The sequence below is a fragment of the Chrysochloris asiatica genome, unplaced genomic scaffold (assembly GCF_000296735.1).
Source record: "Chrysochloris asiatica unplaced genomic scaffold, ChrAsi1.0 scaffold00072, whole genome shotgun sequence".
Taxonomy (NCBI): Eukaryota; Metazoa; Chordata; class Mammalia; order Afrosoricida; family Chrysochloridae; genus Chrysochloris; species Chrysochloris asiatica.
In genome coordinates this window covers 8,731,667-8,753,851 of record NW_006408590.1, presented here as the reverse complement: position 1 = coordinate 8,753,851, position 22,185 = coordinate 8,731,667, and the positions used below count along the sequence as shown (strand labels likewise).

The 22,185-nt window shown below is 37.9% G+C and overlaps 1 protein-coding gene across 1 annotated transcript in view; it reads right to left on the bottom strand.

Annotated features, from left to right (window-relative positions):
* Positions 1 to 22,185, bottom strand: part of QSER1 (glutamine and serine rich 1) — a 58,658-nt gene that overhangs the window by 33,647 nt on the left and 2,826 nt on the right. The window contains exon 2 of the mRNA XM_006864871.1: positions 17,494 to 21,177. Coding sequence (XP_006864933.1) covers positions 17,494 to 21,177 — 3,684 coding nt within the window. The remainder of the gene's footprint in view (positions 1 to 17,493; positions 21,178 to 22,185) is intronic.

Genomic DNA, 22,185 nt, shown 5'->3' with positions numbered 1-22,185 from the left:
AACAAATAAGGATAGAAAGGATTTTTAATATAAACTTTATTATGTTTTAAAATTCAAACATTTACAATAGAGACCACAAATTCTTAAGTACAATAACTCTTGTAATAACCATGAACATTTTGCTTTACTTGTTTCATCTATCCCTCACCCCTTTTTATATTTGCTAGAGAATTTCAAGGCAAATACAAGACATGTTATTTACCTTTAACATACATATATATTTTATCAGATAACCCAGTATCATTTATCATATGAAATAATAGATATTTGAACAATATTATCAAATAAAATCTATTAACACTTATAAAATCCACCCATATACCAGACCACTAACAAAATTTCAAACAGTTGAAAATACAGGTAATATTAAAGTGATACTCCCTGACTACCATATCCTAAATAAAGAATAAAAGAATACCGAAACTACTCGAAAAATAGGGGAGAATGGGAGAGCCCACCATTCTAAATAAAAAGGAAATAAAAATGAAAGGACAAATTATTTAGAAAAATGAGAACATTATACATCAAAACAAGTGGGATAGGACCAGAACATAGTATAAAGAAACTATGTGTTTAAATACATTAGAAAACAAAATAGAGAAATGAACTAAGTATTACATTCAAGAAACCAGAAAATAATACTAAACACACAAGACAAGGAAAAGAAGATAAAAGAAGTAAATAAATAAAGATAACAGGAACAAGAACAAAATCATAGTGACCCTGTAAAGAATCATTTCACAGGCAAACCTCTGACATACTGACAAGGAAAAAGATGCAAAAAAACCAATGGGAACATGAAAAAGAATAATTACTGAAATCAAGATGAAAAACTTATGTACTATGCACAATTCCATTAATACATTAAAAAAATTTAAATGAAAGAGATTTTCCTAGAAAATGTTTTTCTTAAACAGAACCAGATAGATCAAACTCCCTCAGGAGAATGAAAATTAGAAAGACACAAAATCAATGCTTAGAAAAATTTCTATTAGATCCCTATTATATGTGATAAGTATACTCAAAGCTTAAAAATATTAAAAATTTCCCAATTCAATATAAGACTAGTATAATAATGAACAAGATTAAGAAAAAATTCTATAAGCCAATCACATTTAAGAATACAGATGTAAAATCCCAAATAAAATAATGGCAAGTTAAAACTTACAATGGATTAAAATATCAACATGATCAAGCAGATCCCATGGTAAAAACAAAACTGAATATAAGTAAGAAAAGTTAAGCATTAGGAAATCAATGATAATTATTTATCACAGTAGTAGAGTAATGAGGGGAAAGGAAGGAATAGCAGACTATTAGAGGAAGCTTTAAAAAAACAAAACAAAAAAAACCTTTGACAAAATTTATTGTTGGTAAAATAAATGCATACATTTAGAACCTCACACAAGGAAATTATCTTAATGAGTATAAAACACCAGAGAAACCAACAGCAAAAATACTTCAAAATGAAACACTTAGAACACTTAGCATCATAAAGGAGACCAAGGTGCATATTATTACTGCTAGCACAGTGCAACCTACATGCTGGGAGTCTGAGTATCACCTTTGATATGTATTGTCTAGCCACTTTTCATTCTTTCTTTTGATTGTGAATTGGCCGAATTATTCATATAGCAGATCAGTTTTCAATTCAATAATTCATATACGATTTATCTCCTTGATTACAGTCCCCACAATATAACATCATGTACCCCACTTGCTCCCTGTGTTTCGGGTTTCCATTCCTCCTCCTTTCCTAATCCTTAACTCTGTCTGCCTTTGGATCTCTATTCTCTAATGGCTGACTATTCTAAGGTGTGCATACCTCACTAGTGTTATAGTTTCCCTGATAGATTTACCTACTGTTTGGCTGGAAATTGAGCCATGGGGGAGTGTGTTCCTTTCTAGACCTAAAGGGTGACTAAGGGCCATAGTTTGGGGGTGGGGTGGGGGGGTTCTACCAGTATCTGTCTGATTAGTAAACCCGGTCTTTTTTATGATTTTGAATTTTGTTCCCCATTTTCTAGGACACTATCAGCTTATAATGTGATTCCTTTTAGAGCAGTTGGTAGTGGTAGTTGGGTACCACACCTAATAATTAGTTTCAGGGTTGTGGAGACTGATGGTCACTGGACAAATTGTTTCCATGTGTCTTCAATTTTCTCTGCTTTTAGTTCTTCTGAACAGAGAGAGACCAAAATGCTGTACTTATACTCATGTGCTTTTAAGACCCCAGTTCCTACTTACTAAAGTAGGATATAGAATATTGTCTTTGTGGATTATGTTATGCTAATTGACCTTGGTGTCCCATGAGACTATGGTCCTGAGCCCCCAGGCCCAGTGACTCATTCGTTCAAGGTGTTTGACTATGTCTAATAAGTTTTCATAATTTTGACCCCTGTATTTCCACCACATTTATGGATGTATTTGCAGCAAAGGTAAATACACATGTACAATAATATCTATCTATATTTATTTGTAGATATACTCCCACTCTTTCTTCCCTACCCATTCAAACTGTATGACTACCCATAAACACAGTTATTTCATATCTCACCACTTTTCTATTGCTATTTGTAGAAAATATTTTAGTTTTCCTTCTTTGACAAGCTTCACACAGGTCCCAGCTTTCACAGGTTTTACTTTACGCTAGGACTACTGGTATAGTGCTATAGGATTAGCACAGGACTGCGAACCACACAGTTGGCAGTTCAGACCCACAAGCAGCACCTCGGGAATCCTATACAGGGCTGCTAAAAGTCTGAACTGAGTTGATGGCATTTAACAACACAACCTTACACTAGGATTTACATTTAACATACTAGAGGTCTTAGCTAATATAAGACAAGTTAAAGAAAAAGCATGAGACAGAAAGAAAAAAAAAAGCTTCTTTTTAGAAGATATAATTGTCCACTGAAAAGCGTTAAGAAAATCCATTGCACAAGTAGGAGTCAACAAAATTATCCAACATAAGATTGTTGTTAAGTGCCAACATACCAGTTCTGACTCATAGCAATCCTGTAATAGGACTTCCATGGAGCGGCTAGTGAGTTTGAACTGCCGACCTTGTGGATCAAACTGACCTTATGTTGTTGTTGTTAAGTGCTGTGAAGTCAATTCTGACCCATAGAGATCCTGAATAGGGTTTCCAAGGAGCAGCTACTGAACTTGAACCACCAACCTTGCAGTTTAAACAACTTTGCAGTCTGATGCATTAGCCCACAGCATCACACAGTGCCACAAAATCAATGGCCATCACACATCATCAATAACCAATTAGAAAACAATGTGGGGGTAAAAGTATATTTTAAAAAACTGCTGAAACCATAATATAAAAATTTCATGTGGGAAAAGTGATATAAATATAGATAGGAATAAATTAAAATAAGACCCACATAATTAAAAATCATATGCTATAAGTTAATGCGATATATGCTGTTGTTAAGTGGTGTCAAGTCGGTTCATATATAGAATACAGTATTTTAAAGATAGCCATTTTTCCTTAAAATTATAAAATAATTCAATAAAATAACAAAATCCCAAAATGTTGAAGGGTTACCTTATGGCCTATTACAGGACAATTTGATAATCAGAAAGAATGACTAAGATTGATTAAAAAGTAAATTTTTAAAAATTCTGGCACCAGTCACAACAGAGTAAGGCACTAGAACACATTATCACCCACTGATTACAAATAAAAACATGACCAAATGCAAAAGGCAACTACCTGAAAACAGAAAACTTAGTAATAACAGAAAGATTGGGGAGTGTGGAGTGAAGAATTAACTCTAACAAAGATTTTTACCTCAGTCCCAGTTTCCGTGAGGTAAATTTTTAAACTCTTGGAATTTCTGAAGACTAATGCGCCTCTGTTATTCAAAAAGGACCTCCAGGACTTATCTGATTGATTACTCTAACGACTGTGGGGAGGCTGATGACTCCAGAAAGACTCCAGGGAGGTGAAAGAGGCTAAAGATTGAGTTCTATCACGCAGCCAATGGCTCAATCAATCATGCCTATATTGATGAAAACCCATAAAAACTCTGTGGACAATGAAGCTCAGGTGAGTTTCTCTAATTGAAATATATCAATGTGCTAGGAGCACAACACTCCTGACATTATGTGAAGGGACATTGCAGACCCTGCTACATTTACCTTATCGGAATTATCTTTTTTTTAAATGAATAGTGGGATTTAGTTTTTAATGGAATTTTTACATACATTTTCTTTATTATTATTATAGGACTTAAATGAACAAAAGAATCACTATTCATAAAAAAGAACTAAAATTTAAAATTTCATTTTTTAAATAAATATAACATTTAAGGAACTCTGGTAGCAAAGTGGTTACAAGTCAGGCTGCCAACCCCAAGGTCAGCATTTCCAAACTACCAGCAGTTCCATGGGAGAAAGATGAAGCGTTCTGCTCCCATAAAGATTTACAGCCTTGGAAACCCTGTGCAGAGTCACTATGAGTTGGAACCCACTCCACAGTACTTAACAACAATGAATACATTTAACTAAAGAAAAATTTCTTTAGAAGAATGACTGATTCTTTAGATACAAGTGAAATATTCCCGGCAATTGTTTATTCATCCTCAGTACTTTACATTTCTTAATTTAATCTCTAGTTCCAAACACAAACACTCTTCTTAAAATCCACTCGCTATGCAAAAATCTCTCTGGGTAAACAAGTATATCAAAAAGGGTACTGTGAACTGGGACGGATAACAAAGATTAGTTATACCCTCACAGACTGAAAGAATGCAGGGATGGTTATCGGTTTTCTTTTTTTTAAGTCCTTATTGTGAATTGAGTGATAGTTTACATGGGAGACCATCAGCTTTACTGGGTCTCATCTTTTGACTAGTTCTACTTTGTACCCTTTTTGTTTTTGGAAAGGTGTGCGACAAGGTTGTGTTCTTTCACCATACTTATTCAAACTGTATGCTGAGCAAATAATACGAGAAGCTGGGTTCTATGAAGAAAAATGTGGCATCAGGATTGGAGGAAGACTCATTAACAACCTGCGATATGCAGATGATACAACCTTGATGCTGAAAGTGAAGAGGACTTGAAACATTTACTGATGAAAATCAAAGAGCACAGCCTTCGGTATGGGTTGCATCTCAATGTCAAGAAAACAAAAATCCCCACCACTGGACCAATAAACAGCATTCTTATCAATGGAGAAAAGATTGAAGTTGTCAAAGACTTCATTCTTCTTGGATTAACTATCAACACTCGTGGAAGCAGTAGTCAAGAGATCAATAGTCAAGAGATCAGATCTGCATTGGGCAAATCTGCGGCAAGAACTTTTTAAAGTATTGAAGAGCAGAGATATCAGCTTGAGGACCAAGGTGTGCCTGACCCAAGCCATGGTATTTTCAATAACCTCATATGGATGCAAAAGCTGGACAGTGAATAAGGAAGATCATAGAAGAATTGATGCCTTTGAGTTGTGCTGGAGGAGAATACTAAAAGTGCTATGGACTGCCAAAAGAACAAATAGATCTGTTTTGGAAGAGGTGCGGCCAGAGTGCTCCTTGGAGGCCAGGATGGCTAAGCTTCATCTCATACTTTGGACATATTGTCAGGAGGGAACAGTCGCTGGAGAAGGATGTCATGCTAGGTAAGATGGAGGGTCAGAGAAAAAGAAGACCCCCCAACGAGATGGATCGGCCAGGTGGCATCATTGATGGCGTCAAGTGTGGCAGCGTTAATGAGGCTGGCCCAGGATCGGACATTGTTTCGTTCTGCTGTGCATGGGGTCGCTATGAGTCAGTTCTGACTCGATGGCACCTGACAACAACAACTTTGTATCCTTTTTGTTATTATAAAACTAATAGTAACTATAGAGATTTCCTGCATTCAAGGAATCACTCTAGTAATTATCAAACCTGAGGGAAACTCCTGAATTTAGGTCAACCTGGAGGATTGTGCTCTTAATCTGTGATGGATCTTCAACACTACATAGTATTCCACTTTGTATGTTTAACCATTATTCTATTGCTGGGCATTTAGGTGGTCTCTATCTTTTTGATGTGTCTCATGTAGACAGCATATTGAAGGATGCTGTCTTCTTATCCACTCTGCTGTCTCTTGACTGCTGCATTTAATCAATTTACATTCAATGTAATTATCTATAGGTATGAATTGATTTCTGTCATTCTGCTGGGTTTTTTTTTTTTTTTTTGGTGTGTGTGTGTGGTGCTGCCAGTTTCTTTGTTCCACATGATATTCTGTGCTGAGTTAATTTTGTTTGTACATTTTTCATTTTCTTAATTTTTGTAGTGTTAGTGTTCACTAAATCTTTCTGGGTTTCCTTTTTTATTTTGATGTGCAGGTATATTAATTTTCTTTGTGGTTACCCTGTAATTAAAAAATGTTTCCCTAGTTAAAAGTCTGTTTATCTTGAAATCTACTTGACTTCCTGGCCATTTGAGAGTTCTGTATCTATACTATTCCCTCTCTCTGTTTTGTAGTTGATTTAATTACAAATTGAGATCTCTGGTTCCCTATTTTCAGTCATGTAGGTTTGATTTACTTTAAATACTTCTATAGCTGAAGTGGAGTCCTGGTGTGGCACTGTGGGTTAATGCGCTGGACTTCAAGGTCCATTTGAACTGCAAGGTCAGTGGTTCAAGTTCAATACCATTCACTCCTCAGAAACCCTATATAGGGTCACTATGGGTCAGAACGACGTGTTTGGATTGAGTGTTGAGTAGTACTGCTGTGTATGGTAACATCACTTTATTGTCTGCTGTTGTTAGTTTTCAGTCCAAAAAATACCCCTTAGTATTTTTTATATAGTTGATATGTTGTTGTTGTTAAGTGCTGTCGAGTCGGTTCAGATCCATAGCAACCCTATATATGGTTTCCGAGGAGCAGCTGGTGAGCTTGAACTGATGACCTTACAGTTCAAACGGCTTTGCAGTCTGGTGCATTAACCCACAGTGCCACACCAGGACTCCAAAGTTGATATGACCATTACAAATTCCTGTAATTTCTGTTTATCAGGAAATGTCCCAATTTCACCATCTTATTTAAGGGACAGCTTTGCTAGGTATACGACTCTTGGTTGACAACCTTTTTTCTTTTGTATATGCCATCCTATTGCCTTCTAGCCTGCATGGTTTCTGCTCAGAAATCAAAGCTTAGCCTTATTGGTTCTTGTTTTTAAGTAAGTTTTCATTTTTCCGGAGCTATTCTCAGGATTCTTTCCTTGTCTTTGATTTTGGTAAGTTTGATTATGATGTATCTTGATGATTTTCTTTCAGTATCTATTCTGTTTGGGGTTCGTTCCGTTTCTTGTATGTTTATCTTCTCATCTTTCATGTTAGGGAAGTTTTCTTCCAACAGTGCTTCAACTGTCTTTTCTGTACTTCTGTCTCTTGCTCTCAAATTTGAATCATCTGTAAGTTATTCCTCTTCATGGTGTTCCACATAACTCTTAGGCATTCTTCAGATTTTTTCATTCTTTTGCGGATTGTTCTTTTGTTGTTAAGTGCCTTTGTATCAGTTCAGTCTCAGAGTGACCCTGCATAGGGTTTTAAACTAATCTTGCAGTCCAGTGCATTATCCTGATGTGCCACACCAACATTGTTCTTTCAGCACACTAGAATTGAGAGATTTCTCTTCACGCTAATTTGGGGTTCTAATGCTTTGAATTTACTCCTTGGCCCCCCTTTCAATGTGTTGTTCATTTCTGAAATCATAGAATTAATCTTCTGGATTTCTAACCGCAGGTTTTGTATTGTTTCTAAATATATATTTATTTTGTCTGCTTGTTCTTGTAGTGTTTTCCTGAATTCTTATAAAGTTTTTGTGTTCTTATTGCTTTCTACTATCTTTCTGTCAATTCTTTGTTGTTGTTGTTAAAGTACTGTAGAGTTGAGTCCAACCCATAGTGACCCCGTATAGGGTTTCCAAGGAGCAGCTGGTGAGCTCGAACCACCGACTTTTCAGTTCAAATGACTTTGCAGTCTGGCGCATTAGACCACAACGCCACACCAGGACTCGTTTGAAGGTACCTAAATATCATTCTTTTGAATTTTTCAGTTCCATTACCTTTTTTGCCTCAGAAACATCTTCTGGCTCTGCATCATGGTAATTTGTTTGAGCCATTCTCAAACAGAACTAAAATAGTCTGTTGTCTCCAGGGCATTGTGGGGTTGTTGTATTTGTATTTAACTGATGATTTATGTTGATGTGTTCTTAGTTTTTCACCAACTGTCTCCTGTGGGTATAGTTAGAAAATGGAAGTGTGTACACTGTTATCGTTCACTTCAGATTAGGGTGGGGTGTGCTGGAGCTGACTGTTGTCTATCATTGATCAGGTGGTATAGGAACTGGTATTAGTTCTTGCCCAGTGGGTGGAGTTGTAGAGGGTTCGGTTGTGGCCAGGCTATATGGGCCTGGTTGCGGTCTCCAGTTGGGTGGGAAAGAGAAAACTCCTATCCCACCCCCCACACACAAGAAAAAACAAAACACAATAAACAAACAAGGAACCAACAATGAAAAGGAAAATAATAAAGAGAAAAAAATAAAAACAGGTAGCCATCAGAAAAAAGACTATAATTTTAAAGACAAAAGAAGGACAAGTACATGAAGTTATAGAAGAGAAAATAAAGAAACCACTGAAGAATAGAAAGAAAAATGGACAGGAAAATGGAACTATAGAAGAGAAAAATTAAAGAATAATAATAATAATAATAAACACTTAGAAAACCCAGGGAAAGGAAAGATGAAAAAAGAGAGCCAAGAATAGCAAAGAAAAATCAAAAGTGGGCGGACAGGGGAAGAGGGGGAAATGAGAAACAGATGAAAAGGAAAAACAAAAGCGGAGATATGGATAAAACTCAAGGGAACAGAAAAAGGAGGAGGAGAAAGAATAAACAAACAGAAACAATGCAGTTAATGGACCCAAGAGGAGAAAACTGGGAGCTCTTACAAGCCAAGGAGCTCACAAGGTGGGTGTGGGAGGGATGTGTCATCAGAGTTCCTATCGGCCTTTGTGTTTTCTATGTTCAGGGCATTCAATCTGGAAGTAGTTCATAGAGGCAACCTCTTGATGGAGCTGGTTTCAGTGTCTGTGAGGACCACAGGAAAATGGGGGTAGGGTGAGTGGTTCTGGATAAATGCAGGTCCGGTGGCTCTGTGGGTTCTGTAGATCTAAAGCTGATCCTGCCTGAATCCAAGCACCAAAGTGGCATAGTGGGGCCCCACCTCACACTGACATAGCCAATCATGTGACTCCAAACTCTCAGAGAACAGGGTCTGCGCACTGGGAGTAGATAAAGGTGAGAGCTGGCCATACCTCTGGCCACCAGGAGAGTGTGGGGAAAAAAAAGGAATCGTACCTTTCCAGTTGCTTGTGTGAATCTGCTCTGCTCAGTCTTCTGTTGCCAAAGCTGCTCACAAGATGGTCATGCTGCATTTGGCTGGGCTGTTCATCTGTCAGTCTCCCTCTCTTGCTGTCCCTGCTCAGCCTTTCCTCCCAGAAAGCATTCAATCCACTTCTCTAACCTTTTCTCTTAAGTTCAGGATTTCAGAATTTTCACCTGTGTCTATTTCATTTGGTCTCTCTTATCTTTGTTGTTGTAGAGGATCCGTTTAGTGCATCTGCCTAATCTGCCATCTTGCCAGAAGTTCCCCATCCACTGAACTTTAAAAACTCAAATATTTTATTTTTCAATTCTAAAGCTTCCTTGTGTGGCACTGTAGGATTAACAATGGACCTTCAGTTAGAACTACAAGGATGGAGGTTCAAACTCACCAGTCACTCCTCAGAATCACCATACAGGGTCACTATTAAGTTAGAACCAACTCAGCAGCACTCAGCAACAACAAAGTTTCCAAAACTACAGTTCAAGTAATAGAAAGGAAATGAGAACAGTAGAAATCAATCAAATTGTCAACAAAAGAGAAAAATCAATGAAACTAAGAACTGGTTTTTTGAAGAGATCAATAAAACGAATAAATCTCTATCCAGACAGACTAAGAAGAGAAATGACACAAATTATATGAGGAATGAAAAAGGAGGGGGAATCATTAAAGACCCTACAAATATTAAAAAGATGAGGGAATGTTACTAACAACTCTTTGTCTACACATTTGGCAACTTAGATAAAACAGATAAATTCCTTAAAAGATACAAATGACCAAAATACACTCAAGAAGAAACAGATAACCTGGATAAGTCTGTCTCAAAGAAACCAGATTCACAGTTCAAAACTTTCTGACAATGCAAGTTACAGGCCCAAATAGTTTCACTGACAAATTCAACTAAACAGTCAAGGAATACTCTTACACAGCATTATACATAAAATAACAGAAGAGGGAACACTCCTCAGTTCCTTTATGAGGTCAGCAATAACCAGATACTGAAACCTAAAAAAGGGCAAAAAGAAAACTATAGACCAATATCCCTAATGGGCACAGATGAAAAACTCTTTGCCAAATATCAGAAAACTTAATCCATCAATGTATAAAATTAATGCAATTTTATATGAATGCAAGGCTGGGATAATACTTGAAAATCAATATAATTCACCAAATTAATAAACTAAATAAGAAAAATGCAAGGTCATTTCAATATATGTAGAAAAAGCATTAGACAAATAACTTCCACTCAAAAAACTGTCAGAAAAGTAGGAAATGTCTGTAACAGGGTATTTACATATTTTTAAAACCCTACAGTAGCTGTTCCGTGGGAGAAAGATGAGGTTTTCTGCTCCTGTAAAGATTTATAGCCTCAGAAACCCTGTACAGGGTCAACTATGAATCAGAACCGACTCCACGGCAAATAACCACCACCACCACAGTTGCAACAAGAAAGAATTATGTGGCTACAAGTGTGTATGTAAAAGGGTGCTTCAAAAAGTTCATGGAAAAATGGAATGAAAAGATAAAGGATATTTTCCATGAACTTTTTAAAGTCCCCTTTTATATCTGTGTATAGATGTAGGCATACATAGATGTGCCTATATACAGGTGTGATGTGGCTCTGTTGGGTAATGAGCTGGAATGCAAAATCATTTGAACTGCAACGTTGGCGGTTCAAGCTCACCAGCTGCTAATGAAAACCCTATACAGGGTCGCTATGGGTCAGAATTGACTTGATGGCACTTAACAACAATAACAACATATGCAGGTGTTAAGCATTAGAGTACTAACTGAAAGTTAGCTGCTCCATGGAAGAAAGATGAGACTATTTGCTTTCATAAATATTTATAGATTTGGAAATGCTACAGAGCAGTTCTGTAGGGCAGCTATCAATCTATAAGGTTGCCATGAGTCAGAACTGACTTGAGGCAGTATATGTAAGTACTTTGTTGTAAGTATATGTAAGCACTTTGTTGAAAATGCTGTCAAGTCATTTCTGATTCATAGTGACTTGGTATAAGATTTCTGAGGAGCTGCTGGTGGTTTTGAACTGCCAACCTGTGGTTCAAAGTCTAGTGCCTATCCTACAGTGCCACACTAGATGTCTTATGCATCTATAGATATCTCTCTATACACACACATACACACAAAGGCACACAGTGGGCACAAACACAGATACATCTTAAACCAAGCATCTTAGAGAACTGATGTATGGAGTCTAAAAGGTTAGGATCATAGCCTCATGGGACAGCTCAGTTGATTAGCATACGTTGTTGCTACGTGCCATCGAGTTGGTTCTAACTTACAGGGATACTGTATAGGGCTTCGGAGGAGCAGCTGTAGGGTTTGAACTGCTGACCTTATGGTTTACAGTCCAGTGCTAATCCTACAGTGCCACATCAGAAGTCCACACATGGTTCATACATAATACATAAAATTTATGTTCTATGTCCTACTTTGGTGAGTAGCCTCTTGGGTCTTAAAAGCTTGTGAGTAGCCATCTAAAATACAACTAACTACTGGCCTCTATGTGTCAGTAAGTAAAAGAGAAAAAAGACTCAGAAAAGAAACTAGTATAATAGTCTATATAAACTATGATCTCATCTACTCTAGAGCAGAACTAGATGGTTGGTGTCTGGCTACCACTACCAACCGTTATGATCAGGAACACAATAGATGAATTCTGATGGAATGGGAGCAAAATGTTGAACAGAATTCAAATTCTTAGAATCCAAACCTGGATTGGTTGAGACTAAACACTCCCCAAGGCTACAATCTTAAAATATTCTTTAAACCTTCAACAGAAACTATTCCATGAGATAATCATTTAGCTAAATAACAGATTGGTTCATAAAATAAACAATATCACCTGTGAGCATTATGAGACCAAATGGTCAACATTTACTCTAAAGCAAAGATGAGAAAGCAATCAGGTAGGGAAACTGAATTACTGGAAACAGAAAAACCAGTATGTAAAAGAGAAAGGTGACACAAGATAAAAAATGTAACCAATGTCACAGAACAAATTCTGCAAAAATTATTAAATGGGAACTTCAATTTTGCTGTGTAAATCTTCACCAAAAACAAAGCATTAAAAATAAGCCTATAGTCAACATACTAAATGGTAAAAGACTCACTTCTTTCTCATAAATCATGGACAAGGCAAGAATGTCCACAAATTCAACATCAAACTAGAAGTCACAGTCTGTACAAATCAAAAAGGCACAAGTAGTAAAGGAAGAAATAAAACTAAGTTCTTTAGCTTAGTCTCTATTTTAAGAAATATACCTTTCACTTTGAATGGAAGCAAATTGAAACTAACCTTTATTAGCATAAACCTAACAGACTATTTCTACTGTAGACACTAAATTACTTGATATAGATTCATGAACAGTTCAGTTGTGCAAAAACTAGTTTTATATTGCACTGGAGCTTGATCTGAAGGAAGTAGAAATTGGTGAAGTAGCAGCTTTCCCTAGTCCCAAAATTTAAGGTTGGCAGTTCAAACCCATCAGCTGCTCTGAAGGAGAAAGATGAGGCTGTCTGCTCCTGTAAGGATTTACGGAATCGACTTGATAGCAGCAGGTTCCCTTCTTTATATATTCTACTCAGTCATGTAAATATAGAAATGAGAGTATCAGACAATCGTGCATCATCTTGCCTGAGTTTTGCATTTAGTTTACAATGAGATCCTAGCCCAGGGTCAATGTTTTTTTTTTTCATAATGCAATTTCGTAATGGAAATAGAAAATAATTTTCAGACAACTATTTCATCACAAAAATTATTTTTATTTACTAGACAACACTATTATTTTAGAGCAAGGAATAGGATATTTAAGCATCGGAATAATTTAAACCAACAGCAGGAAACATCTGTAACTAAGGACACCTCCTTTACGATATGCTAAAAATGGCTATAGCAGAAGGACATAAAGCTAGTGAAAATCCTACAATCCAGAAAACTGACAAGCGTTCACATGTTGGTATCACTTGAAAGATCACGTCACCCTTTAAGGTTCTTATTTACCATGAAATATTGGAATATGGAATACCACAGGTCCATCATATTCTCTCTGTGATTTCATTCCATCTATCGTAAACCCTATATAGGGTCGCTATGGGTGGGAACCAACTTGACAGCACTTAACAACAATAACATTTGACATTATGGTATCCTGGTGTTGCACTGTGGATTAATGCACTGAACTGCAAAGGTGGTTTGATCCACAAGGTCAGCGGTTCAAGTTTACCAGCCGCTCTTCAGAAACCCTAAAAAGAGTCATTATAGGTCGGAACCGACTTGACAGTATTTAACAACAACAACATTTGACATTATGCAATGTCTGTGCAAAACTCAAAATTCTAATCACAAAATTAAGACAGCAAAACCCACCTGTTTAACTTTTACCAATGTTCTATTTTTCTTTTAAACATCCTCATTCATTCAACAAGTATTTACTGAGTACCTAATGTGTTTCAGGCCTTAGACATACAATCAGGAGTGTGTTGTATGTACCCTGAAGTCAATTTGGATTCACAGTGACCCTATAGGGCAGAGTAGAACTGACCCATAGTTACCTAAGCTGTGATCTTTATGGGAGATTTTTATCTTTATGGGAGTACTGGTGTGGTACTGTAGGTTGATGTGCTGAACTACAAAGTTGGTTTTAAAAAAGATTGGAGTTTCAAGCTCACCAGCCACTCCTTGGAAACCCTATACAGGGTAGTTGTGGGTTGGAACCAACTTGACAGCACTTAGCAATAACATTATCACCAGGTCTTTTCTCCCACAGAAATGTTGGATGGGTTTGAACTACAGACCTTTATGCTAGCAAGCAAGCATTTAGCCATTGAGTCACCAGATGAACATAGTAAAATAGCAATAAATTAATGTATCAAGCTAAATGTTTTATGTCTTTGAATCCTCTCAGAGACCCTGGAGGCAGACACTATCTACTATATTATCCCTGCATTATACATAAACTATGGGCCTAAAGTCACACAGTTACTAAAGCCAGAATTTCTATCTAGGTGATTTAACTCCAAAGCTCACAGTTTTACCCAAATTACGTAAGAGGCCCATACGCTAATCTAATCACATGCAAACATCAATAAATAAATTAGAATATAAAAGTATGTTTTCACAAATATTTAAGTACTATATATATAAAGATTCCGAGGAAATTCATGGAAGCAGCAGTCAAGAAATCAAATGATGTATTGCATCAGGCAAATCTACTGCACAAGACCTTTTTAAAGTGTTGAAGAGCGAAGATGTCAGCTTGAGGACTAAGGTGCGTCTGACCCACGCCATGGTATTTTCACGCCATGCGAAAAGCTGGACAGTGAATAAGGAAGACCGTAGAAGAATTGATGCTTTGAGTTATGATGTTGGAGTAGAATATTGAAAGTGCCATGGGCTGCCAAAAGAACCTATAGATCCGTTTGGAAAGAAGTGCAGCCAGAGTGCTCCTTGGAGGCCAGGATGGCCAAACTTCATCTCTTATACTTCGGTCATATTGTCAGTAAGGACCAGTCGCTGGAGAAGGATATCATGCTTGGTAAGGCGTAGGGTCAGAGAAAAAGAGGAAGATCCCCAAGAGATTATAAAAGATTTGCCAGGGAACATCAAGGCAAGTGGTCGGGTCCCCTCAGTGCAAACCCCCTTCCAAGACTAAGACTCAGTGTCTTGCTGTGATTGGTGACCACGCTCGACACCGATAAGGGGAAGTGAAGGAAAAACAGCAATGAAGCAGTGAGCTAAGCCCTACAATATTCAACAGACTTCTGTGAACCCGGGTGAAGACCTGGTTGGCCAGCAGTATGGCAAGACCTGGGGACTCTTGGACCCAGAGTCAGTGACATAGCCACAGAGGACTAGAGTGGAGAGTGAAGCGTCCAGCTGATAAGAAGAGAGGGCATATGCATAAGAACACCCACACTTGCAGATAATACCCACTTATCCTGGCTTCAGTGACTGGATGATCAGAGCTCAACCAGAAGTAAAAAGAAGAGGAAAAAAAAAAGTATACTCGTACAATTTGATGAACTTGACCTACACCTATGGAAGCAGTAGCTCAAAAGAGGGAACAAGTCCTTACAGCAAGAATCATTCCCACACAGAGTAGACAGGGATGGGCAACTTGGACATTGGCTACCCAAAATGGGGGGTGGGGGGCTACAAAGGCAAGAAGTGACTGGCTTACAAGCTTTCAAGAGGGAACCTAGATACAGAGGGCATGGAGGAAGGTAGAGTCTCCAGTGAGTAGTATTCAATCTGTCTAGGCGGGGTTGATGCAATGAAATGCAGACGGGTCTCTTGTGATACAATATTGAATAATGGTTATCAGGACTGATTGTGAGGATCGGAAACGTAAAGGTAGACGTTTTATAGCAAGGAGGGGAGTGATTAACTTTTCAGTTTAGGAGCAGAGGTCCCTGGGACCATCAAGGGAGAAGAGCAGAGAGTGGGACCCTACCCAGAGAAGCAGTGATGTCTGAAATGGAGCCAGAGATGATGACATGGAGCGATGGAGCAGCTGGAGACTTTAGATCCAGAGAGGAAGAGCGACTGTGTGCTGAAGACCTGGGGGGTGGGGGGGTCCGGGATTGCATGGAGGGGATTGTAACCATGGCAATGAGAGACGATATATGATGGAATGAATGTAAAACTAATGTTCTCACATGTAAACTATCACATAATTCACAATAAAACATTGAAAAAAAGAGAGAGAGATTATAAAAGATTTGTTCTAGGAATGTAAGAGGGAATATATTAGCAATTATAAAATATTATAAATGGGAGAAGAGGGAGTGTAAGCCCCTACTAGGATTAGGCCCACACGTCTTTCATTCTATGATTGAACTTTGTATTACGCTGATTCTCTTCTGTAACAAGATAAGAACTCTATAGAAAAGCAGTATCAGGCATTTATGGTAATAGGTTACTTGGTATACCAAATGTTTCACCTCAATCTAGTAGTAAAATGTACTCTATAGTCCAGGATGTGGTGCTGTACGATCAGCACTGGACTGTGAACCACAAGGTCAGGGGTTCAAACCCATCAGCTACGCCTTGGAAACCCTAAAAAGGGTTACTATGAGTTGGAACCGATTCGACAGCAGTTAACGTAGTCCAGAGAGAAACAGAAAAGACATCACAAAATAAAGTTTACCACCATTCTCTTTATACAAAAGAACTGAGCAGGAATCCAGGATGTAGAACCATCAATCCTGGATTCAGAGTCCAGCTCTGCCACATAACAGCTGGGGAGCCATTTATTCTCAGTTGCATCATCAGTTTATTGGAGATATCACTGCATTATCGCACAACACTACTACTGACACAAAGGTGGTGGCTACATTATTGCTATTAAGTATTTTTCCTTAGCATGTCCCTTAAAATACTAACTTTTATACTTAGCTGCCAATTGTTTACATAAAACCATGCTCCTTAAAAATGTGTCCATTTTGACAGAAGAAAGGTAGTGGAGAATAAAATAAAATGCACACTCAAATATTTGTCCATTTAGAAAGCAATAAGCAAAAAATTATATTTATCTTAATAATTTTTCATAAATTTAATTAACCATATTTAATAGTGAAATGTTAATCTTCAGGTACAATTTTGTATCAAGATATTAGTACAGCAGGAGTCGTGGTATGGAGCTGTAGGAGAAACACTCAGACTGCAAAGTCGGTAGTTTAAAAACACCAGCCGCTCCTAGGGAAACCCTATGCAGGATCGCTATGAGTCGGAATCGACTCCACAGCACGTAACAACAACACTAGTACAATAGGGCCCCCAATACAATGTCTCATATCCATAAACTACCCTATAATGTCTCACATTATAGAAGTGTGGGTAGTATAGTGTGTAAATTATACTGCATGCAGTGAAAAGTCAAGAAAAAAACAGAACTAGGCAACATAAAACCCAGCACTTTCCTTTAGAAAAAAGGGACATTTTAAAAAACAAGTCTCTAAGATAACTTACTTACCTTTGCATTTTGTCCTGAATATTTTTAAAAAGCTTAAAATCCAGACTATAGCTACAAAAATAATAGTGGAACGTTATAATTATGCATCTAAAATTTAAAACTTTACCTGTTTTCTTCTTTTTATCAGAAGCAGCATCCAAAGCAGTTAAGTTAGTAGAGATACTTTTGTAAATATCATGACTGCATACTCCAGGATCTTCTTCATCAGAAGAAAAGGAAGATAAATGTTCCAAATTTTTAAGTTCATTATCAACTTTTTCTGAAGGACTATTATTCCCTGTTTCAGACACTAATGACATGGGTGTTGTGGAGAAAGTCTTTGGAAGTGGTGGAGGACAAAGTGTACGAACAATCTGGGTCCCTGGTTTTCTAGTCCTGTTAGGCATCCGTACAGCAAGAGTAGAAAACTGTTGCTTGGGCCCAGATTTCAGAAAATCTAAGAAAGAGGCAATAAATCCTGTCTTGACCTCTGGCTGTTTTTCCTCTACTTCTTTGATCTTCTGTCTCATTTTTTCTTGATGCTGATAACCATCATGGCAGCTTTCTGAGGAAGGAGGAGTATATGGTAAATACGTATCTGTTCCCCTTGGATTCTGACGTTTGCCTTGGGTAGGTCTTTTCACTTGTTTTTGATTATTGTTGTCTTCCTCTTTAATTTGCCCTTTTCCTTTAGCTTTTTTCTTTTGCAGGTTAAAATGCATTAAGTCCTGATTTTCTTCTTCTGTCTTGACACTGATTGCATCCCCAGGCTGGGTCATGGCCAACAGTGCAAGTGCACTCCTCTCAGGGTTCACTGGCACACCACTGTCATCACCCCCTAAGGTAAAGTCACTCTCGGATGCAGCACTCTCTCCACTTACACTTCTACTACTAGAGACAAGCTCCTGGTTCCTGTTATTTAATAGATTATCAACAGGAACATCACTATTTTCTTCAGATTCATGATTGGTAGTAGACTGTTTTTTCATAATGCCAGAAATTTGCTCCTGGCCTTCATGACTTGGTCCAACCACTGATGAAGTTATTTTAGATGCTATATTTTGATCAGGTGTTTCAATATGCTTTGGTTCAAGAGTCATTTTTGACTGAAGAGTAGGTACTGGTGAAAGGTTTATGGTAATCTGACTTCCATTTAAAGAAATCTCATTTATATTCTGTGGTTTTCCCACTGTGGCTGTTATGGAGTTAAAATCTGAAGTCACATGCCTGACATCTAATGCTTGCTGAAAATGAGATTTAGAATCACTGTCTTCAACAGCCTGAATGGTTTCATTTGAAGCTGACTTGGAAAACTCAGGTGTAACTCCACAAGCTGCTGCTGTGGCTGCTAAGATATCATCTACATTTGATAAAATATTTCTTTCATCACTAAGAAGCATTGTGTCTGGAAAACATATTGATCCAAGAGAAACAAATTGATTCTTTGAATCATTCTGATTTGTTTCATTAAAATGGTCCTTTGTGGTTAGATGCTGTTGTAATGGTTTTGAAGACTCAGAGAGGTCCATTTTCATAATCTCGGAATTTTGAGGATGGAGTTGCTGCTGAGGTTGATCACCATTGCTCTGAATAATATGACCATCCATTTGAAGGAAAGGATGTGCTATTTGTTGAGGACTCTGAACACGCTGTACTTGTAAAGATGCCTTTACTTGTGCTAAACCTGCCTGGAGTAATGACTGCTGAAGAATTTGTAAATCACAAGCAGAGTCTAAAAGGACCTGTGTGTTAGGAACAGACACCTGATGGCCATGCCCTAAAACATGAGTAGGAATGTGAATCTGAGATGAAGCATTAATTATTTGATCATGCTGTTCCTGGATCTTGGTTTCATGGACCTTATGCAAACGAGAATGTTGCTCATTTAGGTCTTTTGCATTCAATCTGATTTGTGGAGCTTGCATTAAATTAGTTGCCTTTTTAATATCAAGGGCTGGTGTATTATTGGCTTGGCCAATTTGTTGACTAAGTTGTGTCACAGCTCCAACCATGTTTTCTTCTTTCTTTGACCCTTGCATAGCAATCCCAACAACTTGATCTTCAAGACGAGAATTACTTCTGATTACACTCTGAGAATACCTTTCATCTGCCTTTGATACCTTATAAGCTGATTCTTGAGCATTAATTTCTCCATCAGATAGCCTTTGGGTTGATGAATCAAGAGGTGTTTGTGGCTGTAACACCTGTAACTCTTGCATTGGAAAATCATCTTCTTGCTTTGAAGACGTATACACATTTGAGTCAAGTTTTCTTTCGGAATAAGACTTTGGATCAGGGGAAGGTAAGCTATTCTGTAATGTCTGACAATGAGTAGAAGTTGCAAAAGACGTTAACTGAGCAGCAGGCAAATATTTTTGGGACTGGGGAGATGACGACCCTGGAGTCTGAGCATTTTGGGAAGAATGCGCAGAAATATAATTCTGGGTTGGGCTAGACACTGGCAAATTCTGAGCTCGAGAGGCAGAGGAATATGAAAGAGAAGGGGCTGTTAGGGCTAGAGACTGTCCTGAAGCATAGCTTTCTGAAGGACTAACTGACAAAACTTGTGATTGAGATGAATAGCTAACCTGTGACTGGCTAACTGGTGATAAGCCCTGAGAGTGACCAGATGAATAACTTTGAGACTGACTAATGGAAGACAAATCTCTTGTTTGGGCAGGGTAGTTCTCACTTGTAACAGAAGATAATACTTGTTGCTGATTAGAAGAGTAACTAAGTGTCTGATTTTCAGAAGCACTTTGTGATGATCCAGAAAAATTCAGTGTTTTATATAAAGATGGCAACTTTTCAACCTTGCTAGACCTATAAACCTGTGAATGAACAATAGATGGCACATTATGTGGTTGTACAACACCATAATTTTGGGATTGACTAACTGATAAAAGGCTTGGTAGCTGCGCTGTAGAATAAATTTGTGCTTGACCCGGTATCACAGAACTCTGGTTATGTAAGTGTTTGGAATAGTTTAGTGTTTGCAAAGGAGGAATTATACTTTGAGGTTTGGGGGTCTTAGTTGATCTTGGAGGTTGTTTTAAAGTACAGTTTTTTACTTTTGTAGTAGGAGGATACCCTGGTGATGGAATTGTAGATGAGTAAGATTGAGCAAGTTCAACTGAAACCTGGGAGGTCTTCTGTTGCAATCCTCCATTGCTCACCTGAGTAGAATCTCCAATAGAGCTACAGGATAAAGAGGACTGCCTGGTTGTTTCCTGAAAATTAACTACACTTGCATTTGATAGGTAACTATGTAAGGAATTCTGTGAACCAGTCAGTTGTGCCTGAATAGACTGGGTACCTAAAGGCCGCTGATGGTGTTTAATTACACTACATTCTCGAAGAAGAGCTCTTTCAATGGAAGCAGTAGAACTAGAAAAGAGTGTTGAACTGTAGGCTTGAGGAGTTTGTTGGGGTCCTCCAAGTGCAGAAGGCAACAAACTAAACTGAGGTTGTAAAAGATGGGGTGCAGACTCTTGAGCTGAGCGGTATGTTGAAGACTGAGGTGGTATGCTGTTACTTAATGCAGAACTGCCCAGGCGCTCAAATGCCAAAGCAGTTGAAACAGTTCCCTGGGATGTCTTGATTGGTAGCAAAGGATCATGAGAATTTAAAATTCCATTTGACGTAGTGTTAAAAGTTGAGTCCTGAAGCACCAAAGGTGAAGTGGTAGCAAAATTTCTGTTGCTGAAGGTGGTGGGCTGCTGATAAGCAGAGAGGGCAGATGGTGGAAGTGTTCCAGTGGTTGGCAAAGATCCAGTAACAAACAGCTCAGTTGTTGCTGAAGAATGCATACCTATGAAGAGAAAACAGGAAAGTCTTTTTAAAATTGCAGAACAAATACTGCAATTCTATAATAGGGCTCCAAAATATTGTGACGAAATGGAGTAAAAAGACAATAGAATCTTAACATAAACTTTTTGAAGTCCTCTCATGTTTTCATGGTAGTGAACTACATAAACGTAAGCCCATCAAAATCTCTATAAAAATGAGAAGTATTACTAATTGGTTCTGCATGTAAATTTTGAAATTACACTAAAAAATATCTAGCTTTCTTAAAGCAAAAATAAAATTACACAGGAATCAAAATTATAATTATACAAATGAGTTAACAGATAGATAATAAGCATTATGCAAGACACCATGAGGAGGAACAATTTACCGGTAACTAGAATTCCAGAACAGAAAGAGACACGCACAGAGAAAATGCTTAGAGTTTTTAGAAGAAAACTTCCCCTAACATCATGAATGATGAGAAGATAAGCATACAAGAAGCTGAATGAACCCCAAACAGGATATATCCCAAAATAAGAAAATCACCAAGACATAGCATAATCAAACTTTCCAAAATCACAGACAAGTTAAGAATCCTGAGAACATCTTGGGAGAAACGAAGTTACCTTCAAAGAAGAGCCAATAAGATCAAGCTCTTATTTATCAGCATAAACCATGAAGGCAAAAAGGCAATGGAATGACATATGAAAAACTCCGAAAGAAAAAAGTTGCCATATACCCAGGGGACCTGGTTGGCAAGCAGTGTGAGGAGACCTGGGGACTGACTCTTGGGTCCAGAGTCCGTGATGTGGCCACGGAGGACTCAAGTGGAGAGTGGAGCTACTGGCTGATGGGAAGAGAGGGCATGAGCACAAGAATGCCCACACTTGCAGATGGTACCCACGTGACCTGGACCGGATGACTGGATGATCAGAGCTCAACCAGGAGAAGAAAGAAGAGGAAAAAAAGAGTGATCTGATACAATTTGATAACTTGACCTACACCTACGGATGCAGTGACTCAAAAGAGG